Consider the following 27,213-nt stretch of genomic DNA (forward strand, 5'->3'; position numbering starts at 1 on the left):
AGCGAAGGGGAAGCGTCAGGTTAGGTGCGGGGGTCTGGGAGGCTGGTGCAGTGGGGACGCCTGTGCGGAGGACTGTAACTGTGGCCCTCGGCCTTTGGGGTGTTTTTCAGCCGTGAGGAGGGGAGCGTTTGTCCAGCGCGGGAGTCTGAGCCGGGGCTACTCTTGACCCGTGAGGTGAATCTTCCCGACAGACTCTACCTGGGGATTCTGACAGGAATTTGAGGGCAGTGAAGCTCCCTGCGGGCAGGGCTGTGAGCGGGTGAGGGGCGGGCGGAAAGGTGCGGGCTGTGGTGGTTCTGACGACGCGACGCCAGGGCGGGTGGATAGGTGACAGCAGGGAAGAGGGTGGGCCCTCGTTTGTGCGCCCCAAGCCACAGAAACCATTCCAGTGAACCCAGGGCTCCCCTTTATTGGCCTTCGAGGCCTGTGTGGTGGAAATCTTACTCAACGTCTTTTTCCGCGGCACAGAACGCAGAACATTTACTTTGTTGTTGCTTTTTTATTTTTATATTTCTGTTGCTGTCGACTTCTTTTGGGCGGGCTCGTAATCGATCCTGTCAGGAACTACGACTTCACTTTCGGTCTGAAATGCAAAAACTAAATTTGCCCGAGTGTAGCCGGAATCTGGCTGAGGCGGGGCTAAAACTCCGCTACCTCCCGCCCCCCGCCCCGCCCCCCGGGTCCTCAGAGGCAGACTCTCCACCACTGTACCCCCAGAATCAGGGGCATTTTCTTCTGTTTACTTTTGATCCAACAAAACAAAAGAGGAGACTCTTAAAGTGTTACTCAACTAAGACCGTCTTTATTGGTATCTCTAATTTTGGAATTTGCCTATTTATTTAAGTGGTGTCTTTGGATTCATAATGTTTGATCTATTTTTTAAAAATCAGAAAACATCCAAAAATGGTTCCTTCCGGAAGAAAACATACCGGGAAATCTGGGAAGACATCCATGGAAGATCAGGTTGCAAAAGCCTATGACTTTGAGAAAGAAGATAAAAAAGATCTGAGTGGTTCAGAAGAGGAGGCTACTGAAGGTACCATATATCTAATGTTGTTGGGCAGTGACCATGTCCTGCAATTCGTTTGTTTTGAACGCACTACATCGTAAACTATAATAAAGCTTTATTTGTAAAGTATTTTTCGTGTACTTCATGTTTCTCATTTGGAGTTAGAGAAGCTTATATAGCATCTCTAGCCTTTGCAGTCATTATTCCCAAAATGTCTGATAAATAGTACATGGCTTATTATGACATTAACACAGGAAGACTTGCAAAACTGTTCTCTTAAAATGGTCCTGGATCCTCATTTAATTCCATCTAACCTGCAGAGAAAGTATTGCATTTATATGTCTGCTTTAAAAACTTATCTTGGCAGAAAGCCTAAAAGACCTCAAAATTAAGATATTATTATTCTATTAAAATTACCAAAATAGCATACCTAATTTCAAATATATATGTATATTTTTTATTGTCAATGCAGGGAAGACTCTGGTACTTGACAAGCATGGGAAGAAAAGGACTTCTGCGGGAGTAGTTGAAGATATGGGGTAATATACTCCAACAATGGTCACCTGTAAGATAAAGTACTTTAAGAAAAGTCTATTTGGTTATCTAACGAGTATTGTACATAAAATACTGGGTATGTGAGATTTCTTCCAAAATGAGCATGCTATTTTATGGATCTTTAATTAAAAGCTTTTTAATGTAATCTTTTCACAGTGGTGAAGTACAAAATATGCTGGAAAAATTTGGAGGTATGTTTTAGAAGATATTTGTATTAAAAATTGTTTTAAGCCATATAACTTGTATAGTAGGAAATGATAATTAGTGGACTATAAAACTGTTTACTGCTTTGTTCACGTAAGATTTTGCACAAGTATATGTGATTCATCTTCATAGATTTCCTTACTAGCCTTTTCCAATCGTTGATATGAAGAGTGAGAATGGTACTAAGAATGGTGAGGTAAGAATGGTTCTTTTATTTTATATGAGTTTAATGGACTGTGGAATTTTAGAACAAAAAATGGATGGGAAGTGTCTATCCTTCTTTGTATGGACTTTCATGGAGTAAGTGATGCAAACACACACCTATCTGTATATGTCAGTTTTTCATTTTCACAATTTAGTTATTTTCTATGACATTCTTGTGTTCTTTTCTTTAGGAGAGGCAGTATAAATTGAAGCCTTTAAAATAACTGTTAGTTTTACATTGTTAAACTATGTAACAGAGAATTACAGACAACTTTGCTAGTAAGATGTACAATCAAAGTTCATAAATTTTAAATTGTATGTCAAATTATCAGTTATATTAACTGTGTTAAGGGATAATATTATTAAAGAGTCAATATTTGGCTCTTCTCTATGGATTATTCATAAAATCCAAGTCTTTCTGAAAGCTTTGCACTATTTGGTAGTGGCAAAATGCTTGTTTTGTAATCTGTATTATAAATTTATTATTACAGATGGACATTGGAAATATAATATTTATATAATAGTGTAGGTCACTTCATTACTGAAAAAATAACTATTGATGGTAGACCCTTATGTATGTGTTTAGCAAAGCATTATCTGAAGTATTAAAAATTTTATGAAATGCAGTACTTATGGGTAAAAATGTCCTATAGAAAGCTCCACAAAAGTATTTAAAAGGGTTCTTGAGTGAATTTATCTACATACTTAAGATTTTTCTATGTTTGTCTGTCTCTTTTAGTAAAAATATATTTTAAAGTATCACTGACTGTATTTTTAAAACATCTTCTTATTCTTTATTTTTATACTTTTTGGATTCTTTTTTAAAAATAGTTTTATGTATTTCCTATAATAATTCATCTAAATTTATTCTTTCAGTTGGAGAGTATTTTATAAATCAAAAAAAATTTAGCCTTTATTGGTGTTTTCTCATGAAGAAATTAAAGTCTGTCCTTGAGACTCTTTTCATTTATTAGCTCTTTTTAATCATCTCTAAATTAAAAAAATACCTCGTTAGGAAAAATCAGAATTAGGATAACAATAACTGAAAGTTTTTTCAGAAAAAAAGCGAGCAAATAATTTTTTTTGATATTATGCATGTTTTAAAATTTAATTTTAAATATCTCTCCCAAACTGTTGAACCAGCTTTATCCATATTTGAATATGTAGGAATAAAATTTTACTCAACTTCAAATTTAATGAGTATTTATTTTCAATATAGCTGATATTAACAAGGCTCTTCTTGCCAAGAGAAAAAAACTAGAAATGTATACCAAGGCTTCTCTCAAAACCAGTAACCAGAAAATTGAAAATGTTTGGAAAACCCAACAAGAGCAAAGGTAAGGTTGTTGGGTTTTTTCACCACCACATTTATATCATTTCATAGTATTCATTGCTGCAAATTATGAAAAGTACTATCATCTTCCATTTACTGGGGTCTCTAGTAAAAAATGTATTTGGCTTGATTTTCCTCTCAGTCCTTTAGTCCTATAACCTAATTCTTTCATAGACCTGAGATATATTTTCTAGAAATCAGTAAAGATTAACTTTTCCTCCTTTTAAATAACAACTGAGTTTTGTGTTTTTTTTTTTACTATAAAGGCAAAACTAATTTTAGAAATACACTAGCTGAATAAAAAGTAAATGTCATATAAACCATTAGTTTTATGACAGTTAACTGTTCTTTTTCTACATTGTTAAACAGTTATGTATTATATGTAATTTGTATTTTTTAGCTGAATTAACTATTCTTTTGTACAAAATCACTGTTGTACCAAAATGGGGGAAAATTGTGTGAAATATTTCTATTTGGAAATCTTATATGATAAATATAATAACTTCATTGAAATCTATCTTATTATAGCCTATATTCAATAGGAGAAAATGAAAAATAAATTGCCTGGAGATAAAATGGACTTTTCTCTAAAATTTATATATACAATAAAACTTCCTCAGTTTTCAGCAGCTAAAGCACATGAGAAGGCTTTTCTGTTGGCTAGTTAGGAAAAAAAATACTTCTGGAATCAGCATAAATCATAATTTTACTTCTTGGTTTCACATCTAAAATTTTCCTTCATTTATTATAGTATAAATTATGTCAAATCAATTTTGTTCTGAAAGTTTTTTTCCATATTTATATGAAATATGACAATATTCATTATAATGTTTTACAGGCAGAAGCTTAACCAAGAATATTCTCAGCAGTTTCTGACTTTGTTCCAGCAGTGGGATATAGATGTGCAGAAAGCTGAGGAACAAGAAGAAAAACTAGCTGTTAGTATTATGCTTAGCTCTATAGCTTTATGATTAATCTATTATAACCAAGTGTCAAGTAGGAGTTGAGAACCTAGCCTAATGGTACATCCATGGAATTTAGCCAGGTTCCATCACCCATTGCTGGCTATGTCTGATCCTGCTGAATGGTCAACCAGAAGTATAGGCACATACCATACTCATAAAAGCTGTTGGTCTTTGCTTCCTGCTTCCTAGCTAACAGATTGTTAATATGAAGTTTGCTATTATTAATATAATGTAGAGTTTAGTGTTATTGATAATGACAAAATCTAGGGTATGAGTATATAAGTGGATGGCTAAAGTAGGGTAGTCATTGGTGGCAAATAGGCCAAGAAACTGAAAGACCAGCATTACTGGAAGGATCACCTGTGTTGATGTTGAAAGCACCAAGAATTAAGACATGTTTTGAGTACTGCTGAGATACCCTGTTCAATGACTGGTAGGATTATATTATTGTTGTATGTAAGTGGTGAACACAAATTATCTAAACTCAGTCATAATAGTTGTTAAAACAAAATCTTAAAAATATTGATGTAAAAACTGTTTCTTTTAAGTTTAATGTCAAATTACTTTTTGCTAAATTTTACCCAAATTTCTTTCTTTTACATTTGTAGAATATGTTTCGACAACAACAAAAAGTTTTTCAACAATCTAGAATTGTTCAGAGCCAGAGACTGAAAACAATTAAACAACTATATGAGCAATTCATAAAGGTTTGTTGTATTTGGTAACATAATACATTCTTATAATTTATACGTGTAAGTAGAAGATAATTTTTTTCTAAGTTTAAGGGAAAAGCATTTGCTTACTATTTTCCATTTTGAATTCATTGTTTTCAATCTAAAGTGCTAAATGCTATCACTAAATGTTACCGCTTTGTGTAGAAATTTTGGTGTTATATTTGACTCCTCCATCTCCCTTATTCTTCACATCCACTGCTACTTCTCCTATTTCAGAAACTCATCATTCTTTGCTTATACTATTAAAACACTTTACTGATTTCTGTATTCTCCAACACACCCTTCATGGATCTGCCATATTATCTTCCTAAAACATTATCTCTTCCCTCCTGAAAAACTCAGTAGCTTTATATTCTAAATTTTCAGGTATTCAGGATCCACCCAGACCCATAACATGATCCTCTTTATGCTTCAGTTACTACATACATCCATTATTCCAAATGTTCGATATAACTGACTTCTCTGAACTCACTCACTCTGCACTTTCATGCTTTTGCTTATGCTATAATCCTTGAATATTTTTAACTTTTTCCTTACCTATTGAAATCTTAGTCTTTTGTCAACTAAATTGGAATTAGTCACCATTTTATACTACATAGCTACAGCAATTTGTGTTTCTATTCCTATTATAAAATTTTGTCTTATTTTTGTTTATGTGCTTCTTCCAATGAGAAGGTACATTACTATCATACCTCCTTTAATAATACTTGATTCATGTCTGACATTTTTTATTCTTTCAGTGGACATTTTGGTTTTCATGTATTACTTAGAAATTTTTATTTGAAATAAATAATGTGTACTATTTGAATATTAAAGTTATTAAAAAGTTTCTACTTTTGAAAATTAATTTTATAAGTTTTGAACCTGAGATGAAAAGTGGTAGTGGTTTGAAACTGAACTAGCCTTTTGTTTTAGAGTATGGAAGACTTGGAGAAGAATCATGATAATCTACTTACTGGTGCACAAAATGAACTTAGAAAAGAAATGGCTATGTTGCAAAAAAAAATTATGATGGAAACTGTAAGTTATTTAAAATTAAAAAAATAAGGAGTAATGTAAGCACTGAAATATTTTATTTGCTGAAATATGTATAACACTTAACTAAAAATTAAATGTTTAATATCTCCTTTCATGTAACAGCAGCAGCAAGAGATGGCAAGCGTTCGAAAGTCTCTTCAATCCATGTTATTCTGATGACTCTTTGAAGGAAGAACTTGAACCTAAGTAATATGATACAATTATAACATTAGCTAAGAGACATGTAAGTCTTTAGAGTGGTTTAAATTCTAGTTTAAAACATTACATTTGTGTATCGTTAGCTTAAGTGCAGGCCCTTGTTTTTGTTAACCTCCAAATAAAATACGAAGTTATGTGAGTAGCAGCAATTTCTAAATTATATGTACCACCAAGCTTTCAGCTCTTTAATATTAATAGTGAATTTTTCTCTCTAATACTTGTCAATTAACTTTTAGCAATAAAGATTATTTAATTTCAGGTTTTGGCTTCAGTGTGTTTGTTTCACTTCAAAAAGCACAAGTATAGATTACTAATGTTGTTTTTCTTTCAGAAAAAAACATAAAATCTATGTTATATATACATCCTTTTGTACATATTCATTAAGTTACACAGCCTATTCTAATGAAAAGATTTCAAAAGAAAATCTATTCTATTGACTAATAAAATTTATTAAAAGCAACTTAAGTTTTTGTTCTGGAATAAATTAAACTGCTAAAAACCACTAACACAACTGAACAAGATATATAAGTATCAGTTTTAAGACATGGATTTGTGAATGCCATTTCCACAAAGATACCAAAATGCCATTTAATTGGGCTTGGTCCACAATTAAATGCCACATATCCTTAGTAATGATTAAGAGCATAGTACTAACATACTTAATTACTTAGGGTTTAAGCACTTCACATCTGTCTTTAAGTATAAATTTCTTAGAATGTTTTGTTTTCAGTTTTAATATTCAGTAAATATATGGACATTTTTACATTCATTTCCAAACTTGAACAGTTAATGCTTATACCTTGTCTTTTAAACTGTACATTTTTAAGCACAGAAAAACATGAAATACTTGATTTAATACTAAAACTGTTTCAGCGTTTGTTTGACAAAGTTTGAAATTTAGGAGTTACATTACTATTTTTTGGGGAATCTGCTTTCACTGAACCATTCAAAACAAAAAATATGCCCAATAGAATGAGAGGGGGGTGATTTTCTCCTGTTTTTTGTTATTTTAAATTCTAATTTTTGCCCCATAACCGACCCTTATCTTAGTTTTAGGTTTCCCAAGTTTTCAAAAATGAATCCATACCAGTTCTCTAACTTTGATAACTTATACAGGAAGAAATTAATCTTTCACTATTAAATATCTGACATTTAAGGGGACTGTTCACTTCCTAAATTTCTGCATTTTGTAAAAGATTTCCCTTTTAAGCCAAAGTACATGTTGAAATATAAATCTTAAGTACTATTCAAATTAAGAAGGTCCTTATTTGAATTTACCAATTGTTTCAGAGGCTAAATAAGTATTCCGGAGTATTTTCTGTGTACTAAATTTACATAAGTATATTTTTTCCTTTTAAGGAATATCAACTTTTGATCTTTCCAATATGCCTTTTTCTTACGATATAGTACATGTTCGTTACTCTTTTTTTAAATTATTTCATCATGTAGCTTATGGTCTGCAGAACTGGATAAAATTATAAACAGTATAATATGGGAGTCTGAAGATTTAGATCACCGAAGATTCTTGTGATAGTTCTATTATTCATAATGACCAATATAAATACTTTCAAGTGAGAGTAGAAAGATAAGAATCAGTACATAAAGTACTTAGTGGTTGAATAACAGATACTTATTTTATCTGTTTATCTTTTTATCTCAAATGAGTCAAAGTGAACTTGAAGTAACTTTGGCTGATACTCCAAAGGGAAGATATTTTTTCCATGCTTTCATAAATTAGTTATTTCCTTATGTCAACTGTGCTTTAGCTACTGTTTTATTTTTCACAAGAGGGACTGTTTAATATCCACTTTTTTGTGACAATGAAGTTTAACTCAGAATATTTAAGAACAAGTGACCCTCACTGTAAAGATTGATTTGCTTTTCTGAACTGGTAAGATAAATTCCTTTTACTAAATACAAATTATAGAAAATTCCAGTAGCTCTTTTAAATTCTAGTTGGTATACTAAAGCAAGTATTTCCTTTTATACAATAGTAATTAACATACCTCTTTTGAAAATGGCTAATAAAAATACTTATAACATTATTTGACTCAATAATTACAGTATTACAATCCATGCACTTTTGAAATATGAACTCACTTCCCAATTTTTAGCAGTCAAAGTAAGCATCACTCTCAAGATGGCTAAAATCCTCTAAGTCCTGAATTTTAATATAATCCTTCGACAGTGAAAAACCCATGTGTCTCAAGGATTTCTGAGACAAAGAGATTGCTCTTTAGAACTACAATGATTCACTTTTTTATCCTTATAAAAATGAAATTTCTTTCTTTGGTTTTGTTTCTAATTTATAGGTTGTATTACTCTGATAATACCTGTGATCCAAAATGCTGATACACAATGAGGGCTTCACAACTGAAACAGACATAATGCAATCTACAGGTCTTAATGTTTTATATTAAAATGCAACCTTATTTGATAGTATACTAGCCTCCTGCAAAGGGGGAATTTCCTTCACTCATAGGTTCCCCTAACTGCTTCTCCTCTTTTCCTTGGGCAATTAGTCAATATGCTCGTGAACCTGTTCAGGTGCTTGATGAGATGAAGTCTTGAAGATATTTAAATGAAGGTGTCTTGAAATCTGCAGGCACAAAGCACTAAAGTACCTCATCATATCAAATGAAGAAATGACCTTTAGAAGCAAAAAAGAAAATATAAGATGGATTATGGCCTATCTTTTCTGAAGCAGCAGCTATTTTTCTGTCCCTCAAACCCCAATCTCAAACCTTAACCAAAAATTCTTTACCAAAAATATTACATTTCATAGTTCATATTTGGACCTCACTGTAATCCTCTGGAATATGAAAGGTATTTCACAATTATAGAAATTGAGGCTCAGAGTGGTAAAAGGCCTAGACTAAAATACAAAAGCTGGAAAACAACAGAACTCAAGTCTTCTGACTCTACATTCTTTAACTCATCTGCTGGGCAACAAAGTCACAAACTTTCTACTACAATGGACTATAATGAAATCATTATATCACATACTTTTCTTATTCCTTACTCCTTTGAGAGTAGTTGTAAGAAAGTAAAGGCCTGGAAGAGACACCATAGTTTAGAGGAGGCATATACAAAATTTTGTGTTCTTTACAAAGTTAAGAAGGAAGACACACTACTTAAAAACTTTCCCAGAGACCAGGGACAAATGTTTCCTTTCAGAAAAAGGAGCCTCACAGCTCTGTGGGTGGTGGAGAGGGAATTCTCACCCATGAAGGGAAAATCTCCAGTATCATTAACTTGAAAAATTCCATCTGACCTCTGATGCAAGAACCCTTTCCCTAAGGATGCCAAAGGACCTAATATGTTTTGTTTAGTCCACATAATGGCTTCTTTGTTTTTAATTGTGGTCCACAAAGTGTTTTTAAAGAAAAATTGAATTTCATTCTTTTACCATAATTTCTACCACTGATGTAAAACCAGACCAACTCACTCATTACAAATTGGGTGCTTGGATTTTTAATACCTGAGACTATGTTAATTCTATTTGTAATACTTAAGTTCACTAAAAGAAGTCCTACATTGAATATTCAGATATTCTGAATAATCACCCTTTATTTCTTAAATTTAGATTGTTTTGGAGCCCTAATAAATTTACAGTGGATAGCAAATTAAAGGAAGTTATTCTGATTTTCAAACACTTTTTAGAATACTGCCTGAGAAACTTTCAAGGATCAAGATTTATATTCGCCACTACTTGAAGAATGGAAGACTTTTGAATGGATAAGTTATTAATTTACTCTGGAAAAAAGTATACTATAGAACCAGTATAAAGAATGATCAGATGTATTCCAGTCCATGCACAGAACAGATATAGCTTTATTAAATGCCTATATCTAACAAACAGTGTGAGATTATTCAAATTATCAAAAGGTTTACTGCAACGTCTCTTTTAGTGCACTTTAATATGTGTTTGTATATTACTAACAGTTTGGGGAAGGCCAGTGAGGTCCGGAGGTAGGGAAAAATATAGCAAAATTTTCCAAAATCACAATTAATTGAAGACCAATCATAAAGAGAATGTCTCAATAAAATAAAAAAATTTAATAATGCCTTCTTTATCCACTTTCGTGATTAAAATGTTATCAACAATGATTTTCTTTTTCTCAGATGGCTAAAGCTTCTCTTCAGTACCGTAATTCTGTATTTTATAATCATTTTGAATAGAAATTAGTATATGTATTATCCACATCACTTCCTTAAGCAGGATGCAATCAATGAGAATTTAATTTAATATGCTTAAGAGTCATCATTAATAAAAATTTTGCACTATCCTCAAGGGCTATACAGACATGTAGGGCTGCTTATTTCTAGCACGAAATGGTCCCAGAATCCTGTTCTTGGTAGTACTGTCTGTTCTGCTTCTTCATTATTAGCTGACAGTTCTTGATGGACTAGTACTAGTGCTAACACCAGCTCCATCTAATTTGCCTGATATCTGCTATAAGCTCAGAATAATTCCAACAAGCTTGACTAAGTAAAAGTCAGACACTATTAAGTGTCTGTTCCTTTGCCAGGCAATGAAGTGATGTTTGATATCTCTGTACTGTTTTTTTAAGGTACACAGTTGTGTCTTTAAGGATGTAGGTTATTAGAAACCTGATCTCCAGATAAGTGGGCCATTTCCATACACAGTATGAAGCAAGCTTTAAAGAAGTAATTTTAAATGTTCAGAAACATTTACTGTACAAATTAGAACAAAGCTACCAGATATCTCACTGAAATGACTCTTAAGCATAGTATTATCTGACACTTGTTAAAAATAAGTAAAAATCATAGCAAAAAAAGTACTTACCATTGCTATCCATAGAACAATATATTCGTCTACAAAATTATTAAAGTACTGGTCTAAAAATAAAAGACCTGGGCCAAAAAAGACAGTGTCCTGAAGATACAGTTCACTTTTGGTCATGTGAGCTATCTATAAAAAAGTAAATAAAATAATTTCACTATTAAATTTTGAATGCTTTAGCTTTTATTTTCAGGACAGAATTAACTATAACTTTAATTTACTATTAAGACAAATAAGATAAAGAGACCATTTAATCTTGCATTTGATATGGGAATACTGGATCTAAAACTTCTCAAATTCATGACTGTGTAGCTTATTAAAGTTTCCAATATTTAAATTCCTTGCTATCAAAAGGTTATAATTGATAATTATCGCTAAATAAATAATTAAAAGAACCTACTATACAGTAGGTATGCAGAACCTACTGTACTATACAGTAAGGAATCTGTTTTTCTGAATCCAACACTAACTCATTCACAGTATTACTTAGAGCACAAATAGCTAACTATTTATTGTGATGATAACACCACAAAAAACCTACTCAGTGTATGAAATAGTTTCCAGCTTTGCATCTGAGGAACAAGTACACTATACCATGAATCATAAATTAAAAGAATTTCTTACCACTAATTTTTGTGCGACTTTGGCAAAGACACATCCAAACATTAGGGTATAAAGACAAGGATGCTTTTCAAACAAATTAGTTGCTGATTTTTTATAGATCATTATTGCCAGTATAATAATTATTCCTATGTGGAGTCCAGGTGACAAGACACTGGTGCCCTAACAGATAAAGCAGAAAATCAGCACCATATTTTAATAAGGCATTCATTACAATACAAATATTTTCTAAGCATCTGTTTTGTGTTAGGAGCTAAAGACCCAAAGAAGAGTTTAATGTACTGTATGGCTTAAAGGAGTATACAGACCTTAGCTGTGCTTTTCAAACTTTCACAGAAACTTAGCGTTACACAGAGGTAATATGGTGCTGCAGATGTTTGATTCCAATTTTATATGAACACACACTTTAAGCCAATAACCACTAAAACATAACAATGTGATTTATACCAAATTTATACCAAATTTTACCATGATGAAGGCTATCAACACTTCAGTTGCCAAGTTAACATAGTTCTGTGCAGATATAGAAGTAAAGCTGAACGTGCCACTTTTACAAAATATCTTAATTACTGATTAGGAGGAGGTTAATTCTACCCTGGTCTCTTTCTACACCAACATCCCACCCCTGCCCCTGCCTTCTGCACTTAGACTGCAAATGCCCTCTCATGTAACACTGTACAATCCAATCCATTACATTTTTATCTACGTCAATCAGGATTCTCGCAGCACTGCTATTCTAAACAAAGTAGTGAAATAAATTTGATATTAAGGCTTACTAAATATTTAACCACCAATTTAAATGTATCCATTAAAACGGCCTTATTCTTTACTAAGTTTGTATGTTATAAATTAGAACTTATGATAAAATTATAGCAACAATACTATACATACTATAAAATAGTATCATAATAAAACTACTATACAGTATTAAGTTTTAAAAATTAAGATTATTAAAATAGTGCTTTTTAATCCATATTACAATTCTGTAAATTTTATTTAAGGAAATCTGCTGCTAAAATTGGAAAACCATTGGTTTAAGAGTTGAAATCAACTACTTCTTAGACATAGTGCTTGATTTCTTGTATTCCTTCAAATAGTTGATTAATTATTTCTTAGTAAAATATTCTCTAAAGTGGACACTGATCCTCACTAAATCTTACTGTCTTTAGTGGAACTCATGTTCTAGGTAGCGCTCTATTTTACCATACATTGTCAAGCAACAAGTATTCTTAAGCAACTTTCTGCAGAGTACTGTGACACTTCTAAAACAATTCTAAGGTTATCTGACAAAACACATCAAAACACAACAAATTAATTTTTCCAAATATATCAGAACTTATGTATATAAGTGAATTTTATACTTTGCTTTTGTATTATGTATATAAAATATATTCATAATGATTGATAATTCATGAATTATGTAGATTCCTTTGAAATTGTCTTGAAAGCCAATCTATACGTCATTTAAGAGAGTAAGATTTTTTTTTAACTAAAAATGCTGTATTTCATGTCTACTCCTCATAATTATTAGACCTGGCTCCAAATGACTTAGACTTTTCTCAAAATCAAATCCACCCTTAAAGGACAAAAATTTTTAACTACAGCACTGAAGAAATTAAAGAAAATGAGCTATAGTGTAAAGGCAATTCCAACAACATTTTGATAGACGATAGCAACACTGGAATAAGCACTTATCTTATGTTCTACTACCTTGAAGATGACAATATGTTTTTTTAAAAACATAGATATTATGTTATTTTTTTAAAAACTGGGCAGAATTCCTTTCTGACTCCTTCATACTGAAGATGTTTTAGGAAACAAATATTAGTAAATACAAAATAATTATAGTAAGAGCAAAGCATAAGAATACAAATACAAGGTACACCCACTCAAGAACTGAGGTTAAAAATTTACCTTATAAATATTAGAATAGTTTAAAAAATACATTTCAGTGAATTTCAATAAACTTACTTCATGAGTAATAAATTAACCCATATGTGAAACCATGACATTTGGCGGCTTTCCTGACATAGTTAGGAATTCATTCCCTCTTCCTCCTCTTCTCCCCTACTAGTGCAAGGCACAAAAAAGCAAGAAAACAAATGGCAACTCTTAATTATGTATAGTAATGAAACAGCAGGTGATTAAATGGAATGTCAGAAAAGTCTACTTGGAGAAAGGCTGTAGAAGGAGAAAAAATGCCTTAAAATCAGTTTAAATTGTTTTAAAAATGCTTTTGTATTATGTGCTTAAAGAGAATTACGATATTTAGTCTCCTTCCTCCTTCTTGAACTTTGTCATATTTTTAGCATCTCTGTAGCTGGGTGGTAAGAAAGTTTATCAAAAAATTAATACTGAATGATGATGAAATTACTGTCTTACTGCTATAGTGGATCCATTCTTGCCAACACCACCATGGAGGATAACATGGAAATAATTTGAACAGGAAAATATTGCTCCACCTACTACTCCAAGAACCGGTAAGATCTTCAATTTTATTTCTAGGATGGGTATCTTTAGGGGTAGAGGAAAGAAACAAATCATTAAGAAAACAGAATTTCTTTTCCTATTGAATAGTAAAGAAACATTATGATTTGGCTCTGTACAATAAGCTATCCTTTTTCTTATAATCAAACCTTAACTTCTGGAATATAACCTGAAGCGGCAACTTTTCTTTTAATGGTTTTATCTATTAAGTGAAAAATGAATCCACCAAATTCAGCTAAGTCTACTTAAATAATTGTGATGAAATATTTTATCTCACAAGTCTTCATCTGATTTCAAGGAAACACGAAAAAGGATAGTTCACTTGAATTTAGTACCTCTAAAAGGCAGCATCACAGGAAAGCCTGATACCATGATCTGCATCATGAAGGTGACAAATATCATGATGTGTTTGCATGCAAAAATTTTGTGTAGTTAATATCCAGGATTAAATCTCTAGCAGTATATTTACCTGTTGATCAATTGCTGTTCAAGAAAACTTCCAAAGGCAGCAAAGGATTTAAAAAACAGTAACAATGAATTGCCAAAAGCTGTAGGCTATTGTGTTTTGAAAATATACTTTGACATACTGTACCAAAATTTGTGGAAACTATAGATTAACAATTAAATTTAGAAAATCTACAGCTTTTAAAATAAGTATTCTTATTGGTGAGAATGAGCAGGTAGGCTTTCTTCCTATGATATTGCTAAAACACTGAATGAAATGACTTTAAGATTAAATTAAATTCTTCCTCAGTATATCGAAATCAGAATTCCAACTTAAAGACAATCACATCTGACACTGATCAGAGTTGCCTAATTGCCTCTAGGTCCACATTTACCTTCTGGTATATTTTAGAGACCTACAGTGGCATATCCTTGATTCTATTATTTATTCTTACATAATATGAATATATAAGAAATAGGAAAGTCTCAGGGAATGTTCCTCTACTTAAAAATATGCTCAAAGTCTATTTCTGAGCCTAGTAATAATGAACTGTAATTGGCAATTCTGAAAACTAAATGTCACAGAGAAATGTCTTACTATTTTTTAAAAACAGACTTAGTTTTTAGAGCAATTCTAGGTTCACAGCAAAATTGTACCAGGAGTACATAGAGTTCCCATATACTCCTTGCCCTCACACACACACACATCCTCCCCCACTATCAACATCCCCCACCAGAGTGGTACAATCCATGAACCTACACTGACACATCGTTATCACTCAATGTGTACAGTTTATACTAGGGTTCACTCTTGGTGTTATACATTCTATGAAAAATGCACAATGACAGGTGGATGGGTGTCCACCATTATAGTATCACACAGAATGGTTTCACTGACCTAAAAATCCTCTGTACTTTGTCGATTTACCCCTTCTTTCCCCCCAACCTCTGGCAATGGCACTTTTTCACTCCATCATTTTGCTTTTTCCAGAATGTCATATAATTGGAACCCATACAATAAGGAGCCCTTTCATATTGGCTTCTTTCACTACATAGTATGCACTTAAGTTTCCTCCACATCTTTCCAAGGCTATCATGGCTCTTATCTTTTTAACACTGAATAATATCCCATTGCCTGGATGTACCACAGTTGATTTATTTATCCACCTACTGAAGGACATCTGCTGAAGGGCTTGCTTCCAAGTTTTGGCAATTATGAATAAAGCTGCTATAAACATCCATGTTCAGGTTTTTGTATGGATGTAAGTGTTTAATTTATTCAAGTAACTACCAAGGAGTATAGTCCTAGACCCCATGGGAAGAGTATGTTCAGGTTTGTATCCCTTACAATTTTTACTGGAAGGTATATCACTTTGTGACTAAAAAGAGCGTTTGGAGTCAGTCTGCTTAATTTCTAGTTCCAGTAGTTACTAGCTCTGTGTCCTTGGACAAATTACTTAATCATTCTAAGATTTCATAAGACTGTTCTGAGGGTCAGATGAAACAGTGACAGTAAAATGTTTAGGAACACAGTAAATGTTGAATGTGTTAATTGTTGACTATTGATACCAACCTTAATATTCTTTTTAACTCTATGGGCCTGAAGTGGTGAGTCAGCCAATACTGTAAACTTAGATTGTAGAGACAGAGTAATTTTTTCTTCATAAATTTTCTCCCTATGCAAAGCATGAATTGATAACATGGCTTCCTGAGAGTCAGCTTTTATCAAAATACTGAGGTCTCCAACCAAGCAGAAAATAAAAACACTCCTTAACATGGGAAACTTCACTCAGAGTAGATTATAAAAAAAGCAAATTGGCAACTTTTCTTTCCAAATATTGAGGGACAAGTTTCAAACACAGAATATTTTACTAACTTTACTTTTTATGTATCTATTTTATGAGATAAATTTTGGCCTGGAAAAGGTAGTTCAACTAGTATGCTTAATTTTGTATTAGGGATAAGTGGTCATTTCCTTTTATGTGGTAATATATTCATGCATGGGGAAAACGCCATAAGGTATACAGGATAGTCAAATTATAAATGAAGGGGAAAAGTTAAGAAATGGAATGAACAAGGATTTCTGAAGGAAATTAACAGTGCGATATTCTTTTCTAAATATTTAAAAAGTACTTGAATATAAATTTAAGTATTCAGATTTACCGTATAGTCCCACATTGTTGCTCCTCCAAATGTCGACAACACAAAGACAATCACTAAAGTTACCTGAATTTCAGTTACATCCACTCTAAAGAGGAAGGATAAAGAACAGAAAAGACGTTTATAAATAAAATTCCTAAATATGAAGGTTAGTTAACCATATATTAAAATCAAAGATGTAAAAATCTCTATAGGCTTAGTTTATTTTTGCCTTTAGTTTTGTCACTGAATTATCAATTAACTATACTGTTAAGTGAAAAAGCCTACAGAAGAACATGTGCTCACATATGGATAAACAGTAATATGCATGGGGGAAAAACTTGTACAACATACATAAAATTGCTAATAGTAGTTATCACTGAGGTTACACAAGGCTTTTATTATCTACTTTACGTATTTCTGCGAAGTTTGAATTTTTTAATAACAATCATGATTTACTCTTATAATCAGGAAAAATGATAATAACATAAAAACAACCAGATGATTTAAGGCAAATTCTTAAACACAAAGTCAATTTCATTTAAAAAGTAGGGAAAATTCCAACAGTTTTTCTCACTAAGTTTCTAATAGTCACTATAGTTTTTTGGTTTCCACAGAAAAATTTCCCCTAATATAGAAACACGCTTAAACTTCTTTCAAAAACTCACTCACCAACCAATGTCAGTCTCTAATCTGCATCCCCTGAAGCTATCAACTCCTTTCTCCTTTGCTCCATAAACAGGCTAACTGAGAAGTTATATTTGTATATTTGTATATTTGTAACTTCCTCCTTCATATTTGCTGCTTAATCCACGATAGTCAAGTTTGGGGCCCTATTCTATTAAAATTGTTTAAGGTAAACAGTGACTTTCAATTTGTTGAACGTAAGGGATACACTTCAGTTATTATCTTGCATAACTCCTCTGCAATATTTAAAATGCTGATCACTCCCTCTTTCTTGAAATGCTTTGCTGTGTTTCTATTTTTTCCGCACTCTCTCATGTTTCTCCTACCTTGCTGGATGCTCTTCCCAAGCTCCTTTCTCCACATTTTAAATGCTACTATTTCCAGAACTCCTCTTTTCTCTTTTCAGATTCTCTCAATAATTTTATCTATACTTAAGACCACTATCTATATGCTAATGACCTCTAAATCCATTTCTCCAAATCCACATCTTTTTTCCTGAGCTTCAGGTTTTTATAGCTGTCTACCTACTTTACATCTCTGCCTAGATGCCCTGGAGTCTTTAGATGCTAGAGGAATACTTATTGCTCTGCAAATACAAGAAATGTAGGGATTAGATGATAAAATAGAACCAGATAATGGAAGAAAACATGATTCTCAACTAAGTTATTTGGGGAACAAAGGTGAATGGAGCATTAACCCACAAACAAAAGGAAAACATAATGACCTCCAGTATTTTTATGGTCAGTGATGGACAAAGACCTCCAGGCTGCATGGAGAAAGTCAGGTTAGTTGAAAAAGGTAAACATAACAATATAATGCATGGTATTTTGTGGAGAAAGAGGGGGAAAGGTACTAATACTTACTGAGCATATATTATGAGTCTTATGAACTATAAATTATGCCTTTTTTGGGGGGAAGGGGAATTGAAATGACTTTTCCATGCCTATATTGAAATAGCCGGACATTGCTATAGGAAAATGACTTCAGAGCCAACATTCTTCCTATTATATTTATGATTTATTAGCAGAATTTTGCACCCTTTTCCCAGTAACAGTGCTAAAATTATATTAAGTTACCCATAATTTTTCGAGGGTATGACTAGTGATCAGAAGCAACTAGGAAAGCTGATAGAAATTATAGAACAAACGTTCTCTCAATAAATTAAGTAGCAAAATGTAGTTTTTTTGCCCAATTAAACTCTCATTTGGCATATTTTTATTCAGTCTTTCAGAAAGATAGAAACCACATTAAAAAGGCTTAAATCAAGAACAGATTCATAAGACAAATTTCCATAATATATTCTGAGATTGTTTGGCCTGGTTTCATATATCTGTATTCCAATAACATAGACATTATAAAATTAAACCTTTCAAAAACTAAGATTTTCAGGAAATCCATCCTACCCTACAGACAACCGATGCTGACTGACTTTGTAAGCATTTCCAGAGGCTTGGTTGATGTCCTGTACATGGATCCTTCTTATAGTGTTAAGCTGGACCAGCAATGTATCCTACTCAATGCCCAGTGATATTTTCACTTTGGTAAAGTGAAAAAATATACAGATTAGGGTCTCTGCCATACAGAGTAAGTATTTTAAATGTCTGATCCCCTGGGCACTGCAGGATCTCCTCCAGTCCCAACACGCTTGGTACTCAACCACAACAGCCATTTCCCTAATGTTCTGAGTACTTCCTGTCCTCATGCTTCTGCCTAGAATGCTTTACCCCAGTCTGTCTGGCATATTCCGCCCACAAGTGACTCATCTTGTATCTTCAGTTCTAGGCACACATTATTAGTATAAAATGTACAACTAGGCTAGGAATGTGAACTAACTCACTTCAGAAAGATTTTTAATGAAGTCAGAAGCTAAAAAAGTAAAGTCTAAGTCATTAAACAACAATAATTAACCAGAATGTTGCATTATCCATATTACTCCAGTTTACTATAGTGAGTTCAGTATATTAACATGCATTAGATTTTACAAAGCTGTGTTTCTATTTTAGCCTATTTTAATCTATATCTAGGTATAGATTCTTAATTTTACATAGCTGCCTTGAATTTCTAGCCTGGCTTTTTGATCCTTGTGCTCTTGACCAGTAGGTAAGGAATCAGCTTGAAGACTCACATTTTTCATGAAAGCTTTCCTAAACTAATCAGCTTCTCCTTTCGCAGGATTTCTTCAGTGCTGTGGAAACCTGAAGCAGGTCATTTTTCATGTGGTTATGGACTGCATTAGCAGTATCACAGAAGTATTGTTCCATCCCTTTAATACAGTGTACTATATAGTCCCTAAAACAAGGATTTTTTAAAAATGCATTTTGTATTCTTCCACAGCACCTAATACACTGATAATCCCACAGTACTGAGCAGTAGTCATTGAGAGTATAGGGTTTGGAGACTTGAGTTTCAACCTGGCTCTAGACTTCTTAGCAGTATAAAGAAGTTCCAGAACCCCTCTGCCTCGCAGGTACAATGAAGGTAATACCTTGCAGGGTTAATGGGGGCATCCACGAGATAGTGCATATAAAGCACTGAGTACAGTGCCAGACACATGCAAGTGCTCTACAGGTAGCAGCTGCGATTATTTCCTAATTTGGAGTCAACGTGAAAAATTACTGAAGGCCTTTACTCTGCTAAACGATCTGCAGTTTTGAGCTTCTCCTTTTATTGATCATTATCAGGGTTTTTTGTTTTTTAGGTTTTTTTTTTTTCTTTTTTTCCCCAGAGCTACTGTTCCTCCTATGCAGCAATAAAGTGGGGCTACAAAGAATCAGTAGACGGGGGAAGCCAAAGCTGAGAAGGAGCCAATGGCCGACAGCTATTATAGCATCGGGCAGAGAGGGAGCCGGTGGGACACGGGGATGGAGAACAGAGTTCCGGCCTCGTGCACTACTTCCCAGTGCCTAAGCATGAAGCATCAAGGGCAAGTATCACAAAATGCTTTTATATTATTTCATCAGCTGTCCACCACAGCTGAGAGTTTTATGATTACTGTTGTTGGTAACTGCTGTAAGGGGATCCCCTTTTTTGGACACATAAAAATTTGACTAAAAAGGATCTTTAGATTCCGTATCTCATTGTTTTTATCATATAAGTCAAATGCTGCTTATTTAAGTACTGCATATCCTTTTTCTATATTACATGGGTCCCTTATTTTTCTCTTTCTTTTGTCTAATGTAAATTTGGGCTAGTAAGTTGGAGAAAGGGAGAAAAAAATAAAAATTATTATAGAATAAATATGTAAGTATAACATGAAGAACACTTAAAAAGACTAAAATTAAGGTGTAGCATTTGGGGATGCTTCAATAAATTAAAAGATAATTTAAAGTTCTGATTGACACTTATTATATCCCCCTTATTATTGATAAATGATGTTATGACAGCTTGTGAAAATGAACTTGACTGTGTTAAAATGTACAACTTAAAATACATACTTACTTTCCAAATCTCAACACGCCTGAAACATAAGTCTGCCAATGAGCACAATAAAATATGAACATCCCAATAAAAGAGCAGAAAAACAACCAGTCAGGATGAGTTCCTAAGCGAACAGCAATTGAAGCTCCAACTGCCATAAATACTGAAAGAAACGAGGTTTAAGAACTGTTAAGAATTAAAGATAATTAATGAAATAACTGCCATGTACTGTTTAGAAATACAGAATTTTAAGGTGCATAATCTTGGCATTAAAATAAGGCACACTAAACAAAATTAATTCCTCAACATACTTTTAAAATAAACTCTACAAAATTGTTTCCAAATATAAAACTGTCCAAAAAGACTGACCAAACAGCTCAGTTCATTTCAGTTTTTAAGCCAACATTATAAAAAGCAAAAAACAAAAACCAAAAACAACTACATGGAAAAAACCTCCACTCACATACCTGTGGAGAGAGAGTCACAACCATGGTCAAAAAGTTCCCCTAAAGGAGAACAAGAATTTGTTCTTCTGGCTTGTTTCCCATCAATAGCATCCAGTGACTGGTAGATGAAGAGTCCCAGGGCATACAGAAGGTACGCCCAGTATGGTGCCTACAAATAAACGTACACAATGAAGGCTGGTGAGTGACAATAAGCTAGCTTCTGTTTGAATATAGTTCAGCCTAAGCCAATGGATCAGATCCATTTTCTTCTGTTCTCACTTTAGATCATCTCAGTGTGTTATGAAGAATATTCGTAACCCTCCTTCTACAGATGAGCATTAAAATGAGAAACGAATTGCTCGGTCATCTGGATAGAGTCACAGAACTCTGTACTGTGAGAAGCACAACGTTAAATGACCAAGCAAGGATTAGGACCTTGATTTTGATTCTTAGTCCACAGCTCTTTTTATACTATTCATACATGGCACTGGATCTGAAATTATTCAGTCAGTTTCTGCTATGAAAAAAGACCTTAAAGACAAACCACAGACCCCTGTTTCCATCTATGATGGCAGGTCAGGGACTGGATTTACTCTCCCATCTTGTATAACTAGAAAAGCAATAAAATAAATAAAACAACAATTTTCAGACACTGCAGGCAGCTCAGGACTGTGGCCCCTGACAGAAAGGAAAGAAGAGGTGAGCCCTGTGACTGCCCGGTGTAGTGCCTACACAGGCAGCTTCCAGGCCACAGCATGGAAGTGGGGAACCGGAGCGGAGCCCGGCAGTGCTGGCGTGATGAGGCGAAACGTAGCAGAGTTTGGGAAGGTCGGGGCAGCTAGAATCTGTTTGGACAGAGCCCTGGAGAGCAGAGGGGTTCAAGTTGTGGAGGTCTACAGAAGGGTACCTTGGAGGCTTTGGCTGAGAAGAGACCTGTGCCTGAGTGAGACGAAACTACTGGAAAGTGCAAGGCCACACAACTCTTGAAGCCCATGCAAAGCTGCGAATTGCTCATGTTCCTACCAGGCACAGCAGAAAGATACCTGTGATACTTAGAGCATTGGGTGGAGTTCCCAGAACTGTACTGCCTTAGCAATGCGGATAAATTAGCCCTAGGATGAAGGCTCCGGACAACTCGAACAGATGTAAAATCCAGCCTCACAAGGATCTGACTGATTCCAGGTAAGTTAACTATAGCCAACATAAAGTACAACATCTTACAGGAACACCCCTTGCCCCACTGATCTAGTACCCCAAAATGTACAATTCAGTATAAAATCAATGTTTGGCATTCAGTCAAAAATTACCAGTCATTCAAAGAAGCACGAAAATATGTTCTACAACCAGGAGTAAAGTCAATCAATATAATTGGACCCAGAAATGACAGCTAATGGAATCTGCAGATGAGGACACTGAAAGTTATTATAAGTATGCTTTATATGTTCAAAAAGGTGGAGAAAAGCACGAAAGACTCCAGTGAAACCTCTAGAAATGAAAAATACAATATTTCAAATATAAGATATACTATAAAAACCCACCAAGGCACATCATAATCAATTACTGAAAACCAGTGATAATGAGAAAATCATAAAAGAAGCCAGACGAAAAAGACACATTACATACAGAAGCACATATAATAGTGACAGAGCAAAGAATAAACTGCAGACAGGTCAACAAAAATGATGCAATTTGAACAAGAGAGGGAAAAAGATTAAATGACCATTCTTTTTTTCAGCACTTTGCAAGCATATATTCTACTTCCTCAGGGACCGGTGTGACGATAGCAATGGTCAATCCAGAATTCTATGTCTTAGAAAAGAAAAACAGCAAAATTGTTAAGAACTAGGGCTTTAAAGTTAGATCCACGTTTGAGTCCTTGGCTCTGTCATTTAATAGCCAAGTGACTGTGGGCAAGTCATTTAAATGCTAAACTTTGGTTACCTCATTTGCAAGATGTGAATGATACTTATAGCTGTACCTGATGAAAAAATTATTAGATAGCTCTTTACACAGAGCCTAGCATATAGTAAGTGCTCAATAAAGGTTACCTGTTGTCATTAAATTGTATTTTGCATACTTTAAAAAATATCATTGTATGTATGGTTTATATGGTAATTCTGCAAATAGCCAATCAACCTGCTATTCCATTCCTCTTTCTAAGTAAAAAGAAGTTGATTTTGAACTAACTTTAATAAACATTTTGTCATTTGATTAGATGCCAGTATAAATGATAACACTACTAACTGCTTAAAAAGACAGTCTACTCTATTTAAAAGAAAATCAGTATCAATTAGAAATAATTTAAGAATAGGAGAAACCTGAGTTATGAACATGCATATTAAAATATCACATTCAGTTCTGATTAGCATGCTTTTAAAGGCTTATCTGGAAACTAAGAAACAATTTGAGAGGGCTCAAAAATAGAACTGAGAAATCATCATGAGAGCACAAAAGCAGAAAACAAAACAAAACCACAGAGAATCTTTTGCAAGAATCTGAACTGTTTTGCAGAGAATAATCCTGGTAAGACTTTTCAAACAAGCAGATTCTTACCCATTTTTCCTACTATAAAAATATTAATTTTGATAATCAAAGGAGAGCAAAATTATATTTCAAATATATGTAAAATTAGAAATTGAAGTTATTAAAATTACTGGAATCATATAAAAAGTCATTTTTCTTCTTATGGTCTGTTTCTCATCAAATACTTTCCTCCCAAATGACATAAACTAAATCATCTACCTGAGAAACATTCCATTTTTCCCTTCTTACTAGGAAAACTTGGAGCTTCTCAAGAAGCACTCCCAAAGGCCCACATTAAAAGCTTAATTCTGACTTCTGATCTGGAAGATTGGCTGCAGACAAGTCTAAAGGTCAAAGTGTTAATGGAAATCCATGCTGAAATAAAAAAAATAAATCTGGCTATTCCTGGACACCACAGTTGGGGGTGGACTCTGCCCTCATTTGGAAAAAGGAAATGAAGACAGGTTAACTAGTTTAAAACAACTTTATCAGGATACTAGAGGAGTTAAGATTTAGAGTCTAAATAAGTGAAGAGAGGCGGGGGGAATTTAAATAGGGAAAAGAGAGAGGAGGTCTAGGCAGAAAGGAAGGCAGAGGCCTGAAAGTGAAAGGCTGACTCAGGAGGCAGTGACTAGATCACGTTTCTGGAACAGGAAGTCAGTTACAATTGGCTTTAAAAAAAGCCAAAGGGCTTTTAAAAATGCATTATTTTATTTAATACAGCCTTGCACAGAGACAAGTCAGCTATTAGCACATTCTTTTTAAATTAAAGTTAACGTGAAACTTAGGGAGGGGTGATAAAGAGCAGCTAGTGAGGGTCCTGGAGTCACACCTGGCTTTTCTGACCTGCCCTGTGACATAAGGTCTGCTGTGCTGCAGGCTACACAGCCTGAAAGGAGCCTCCCGCCTGGATTCTCACCTATTCCTCCAAACCTGCTGAGAAGCACTTTCCCACTCCCACAATACAATTTCAAGTGCAGTGACCCTGAGTGGTGGGAAATGGCTGCGCGGTGAGTGAGGCTTCCTTCCTTTTAAGCCCAGAAAGACATACCTGTCTGCAAGCCGCCAGTTCACTCATTTTCCAAGACCCCTTCCCAAGGCCGCAGGAGCAGAAGCCAGCCTTGTCTTCTCTTTTCCCTGCTGTCATCACCTCCATTCCCACCCGGGAGCTATTAAACAGCTTGCAAATTTTCAACTTCTTTTCTAACCTGTTATCTCGGTAAAACAGGCCCCGGGCTGGAGACTCCTTCCAGGAGTCTGCTCAAAATGGGTGTCATTACTGAAGAGACTCCAGGTGGAAGCAGGATCTACAGGACCACCCCCACTCAATTCTAGTTTTCATGTTAACTTATTTTCAAAAATTTTAAATGCAAGCATGGAAAAATCAGGCTTAGATTATGAATTATAAAAGTCATAAGCAATATATCAGAAGACTTCTTCTACAGAAGGAAACTATTCCAAAAAGTAGAACTTCTCCAGGTCACATTAGATTCTTAAAATTTTAAAGGTTTTAATTATATTATTTTTTATAATATCTACTGTATCCTTTAAGATCAGAACTTTATATTACATCACAGAAATCTCTCCAGGTCAAGCACAAAGAGCTACATCATTCTTTTAATTGACTGCATGGTATTCAATTATGTAGCTATATCACAATTTAAGTAATAACTTCACTAATAAGTCTTACATGATTGCATGAAAGATTATTATATGTTTATTCTAGAAAACAAAACAATTTCTAAGAATTCAATCATAAACCCATGTCATTAAAAAAATCAATAAATTTAAATTGCTTTTCAGTGACATCATTGAGAAAAGCACTGTATAAAAGTATTTGGAAAAATTTTACTTTTTCTAGTTACTTGAGTTACAGGATCAGAGAAAACAGAGATTTGAACCAGACCATATGGCAATCGTTCTTGTTAAAGTAACTCTGGATCAGAGAGAACACTCAGGTACAGATCAGTTATTTATTCTGGGTATCATGAATTTTTATACATGTGTTTGAACGAGCACACACATCAGAAAAAGGAAGAAAAGACTTAGAAAGTGATCAATGAGCACATCTCTGCTCACTGGACAAATTTTACCTACAGCTCAGATCTTAAAATACTGGACTTCTGGGAACACATTCTGAGATTTTCTGTAAATGGAAATGCTAGACTGGACAGTCTTCAAGGCCCCATCTTTCATATGAGAACATAATCTTCTCAAGAGTAGGAGCTGCGTTGTCTGTCCTTAAAATCTGCTGTACATACCATAGGAGATAAACAACCAGATGATTAAAAATCAACTGATGATATCTGTATGTTTCCTATCGGGTAATAGGTTACCTGTAGTAAAATGATTTCCAAAGGGAAGAATTATGTCCTGGGTTATTCTTGCAGAGTGCTTAGGAGTGTAGACTCAACTCTACCTACACTCAGATCCTTGCTTTGCCATCACTGGCTGAGTGGACTGGATGAGTTACTTAAGCTCTCAATGCCTTAGACTCCCTTTATGAAAACTAGGACTCATCACTGTTCCTGTCTCACTGTGAGAATTAAATGAATTATTACATGTAAAGTGCTTAGAAAAGTGCCTGGCACATGGAAGGAGCTCAGTAATGTTAGTTATTGTTATTCCTGATACTGCATAAGATAATTTTAGAGGATTCATGGGTTAACTTTTCATTTTAATACTTATGTCTGTCTTTAATGCATTTTGGGAAAAAACATATTTTTAAAAATTAGCTAGCACAGCTATCAAATCTATGATTTTATAGATAGTAAGGCTTCAAATGAGTCTTTAAAAAGGAGTAAATTTAAAGTTGATGTAAAGAAAAATAGTAAATAAAAAATAGGATAGGTAATACACAAAAGCAAAAATCTTCCCAAATTAAAATTTGGGAAATAGTAGAACTACACAATGCTTATTTATATGAAGTTTTATACTTAGAAAGTGGTTCTTTGTGTTATATGGCCTTGAGTATGAGTTGATACAGATGCAAAAGGCATTACACTAACCAGTAAGGATTAGGTCAGCCGGTAACAGGGAGATTTCAATTATCCAAACATCAGTTGACCTCTCTCCATAAAAACAGAAACTGCATTTATAAGAAGTAGGAAGAAAGAAAATTAGAAGACAGTCAAGCATATGTGAAAAAATGTAATGCTGGTGTGGTGTTAAATGGTAGACTTTGCACCCAGTCAGGTGATTCTAGTGATTTTAAAGAGAAAAGTCATGGAATCTTAATAGACTGCTACTCTGACACTGTTGTAACCTGTATTATGTGCCTGTGACACGGGAAAGAGAGCCTGTGGCCGGGGGCACTTTCTTGTTTAGAGAAGGAAGGCTCCCACCTGAGGCCAGGGAGGTTCAACCTGGACCTTTGGCCTCAGCTCCGATCAGGGTCAGCAT

At 34.0% G+C, this 27,213-nt stretch overlaps 2 protein-coding genes across 5 annotated transcripts in view; one reads left to right on the forward strand and one right to left on the reverse strand.

The window, feature by feature from the left end:
• On the forward strand, positions 1–6,198 carry SYCP3 (synaptonemal complex protein 3). The gene is made up of 8 exons (XM_074375216.1): positions 1–1,036; positions 1,482–1,548; positions 1,721–1,755; positions 3,192–3,309; positions 4,144–4,243; positions 4,879–4,977; positions 5,920–6,024; positions 6,145–6,198. The coding sequence occupies exons 1-8, from the start codon at positions 904–906 to the stop codon at positions 6,196–6,198; spliced, it is 711 nt and encodes a 236-aa protein (XP_074231317.1). The 5' UTR covers positions 1–903.
• Positions 6,061–27,213, reverse strand: part of CHPT1 (choline phosphotransferase 1) — a 26,296-nt gene continuing 5,143 nt past the window's right edge. The window contains exons 2-9 of one of the 4 annotated variants that reach the window (XR_012510710.1): positions 21,310–21,457; positions 20,864–21,005; positions 16,763–16,847; positions 14,051–14,182; positions 11,672–11,830; positions 11,051–11,176; positions 8,690–8,890; positions 6,061–6,224 (exon numbers count right to left, since the gene is read on the reverse strand). Coding sequence is in view for 3 of the 4 variants with exons in the window: in XM_074375213.1 (XP_074231314.1) it covers positions 6,180–6,224; positions 8,780–8,890; positions 11,051–11,176; positions 11,672–11,830; positions 14,051–14,182; positions 16,763–16,847; positions 20,864–21,005; positions 21,310–21,457 (948 nt within the window). In the remaining variant the exon portion in view is untranslated. Of the gene's footprint in view, positions 6,225–8,689; positions 8,891–11,050; positions 11,177–11,671; positions 11,831–13,649; positions 13,739–14,050; positions 14,183–16,762; positions 16,848–20,863; positions 21,006–21,309; positions 21,458–27,213 lie in introns of those variants that run through there. The other 3 variants (XM_074375213.1, XM_074375214.1, XM_074375215.1) reach the window with 3 other exon arrangements.

This window comes from Camelus bactrianus, chromosome 12 (genome assembly GCF_048773025.1).
Source record: "Camelus bactrianus isolate YW-2024 breed Bactrian camel chromosome 12, ASM4877302v1, whole genome shotgun sequence".
Taxonomy (NCBI): domain Eukaryota; kingdom Metazoa; phylum Chordata; class Mammalia; order Artiodactyla; family Camelidae; genus Camelus; species Camelus bactrianus.

Bases quoted from the DNA above. Each gene is read 5' to 3' on its own strand.
- SYCP3 (XM_074375216.1), top strand. From the start codon at position 904: ATGGTTCCTTCCGGAAGAAAACATACCGGGAAATCTGGGAAGACATCC. The intron at 1,037-1,481 runs GTACCATATATC...TTGTCAATGCAG, and splicing joins AGAAGAGGAGGCTACTGAAG to GGAAGACTCTGGTACTTGAC. The intron at 1,549-1,720 runs GTAATATACTCC...ATCTTTTCACAG, and splicing joins GGAGTAGTTGAAGATATGGG to TGGTGAAGTACAAAATATGC.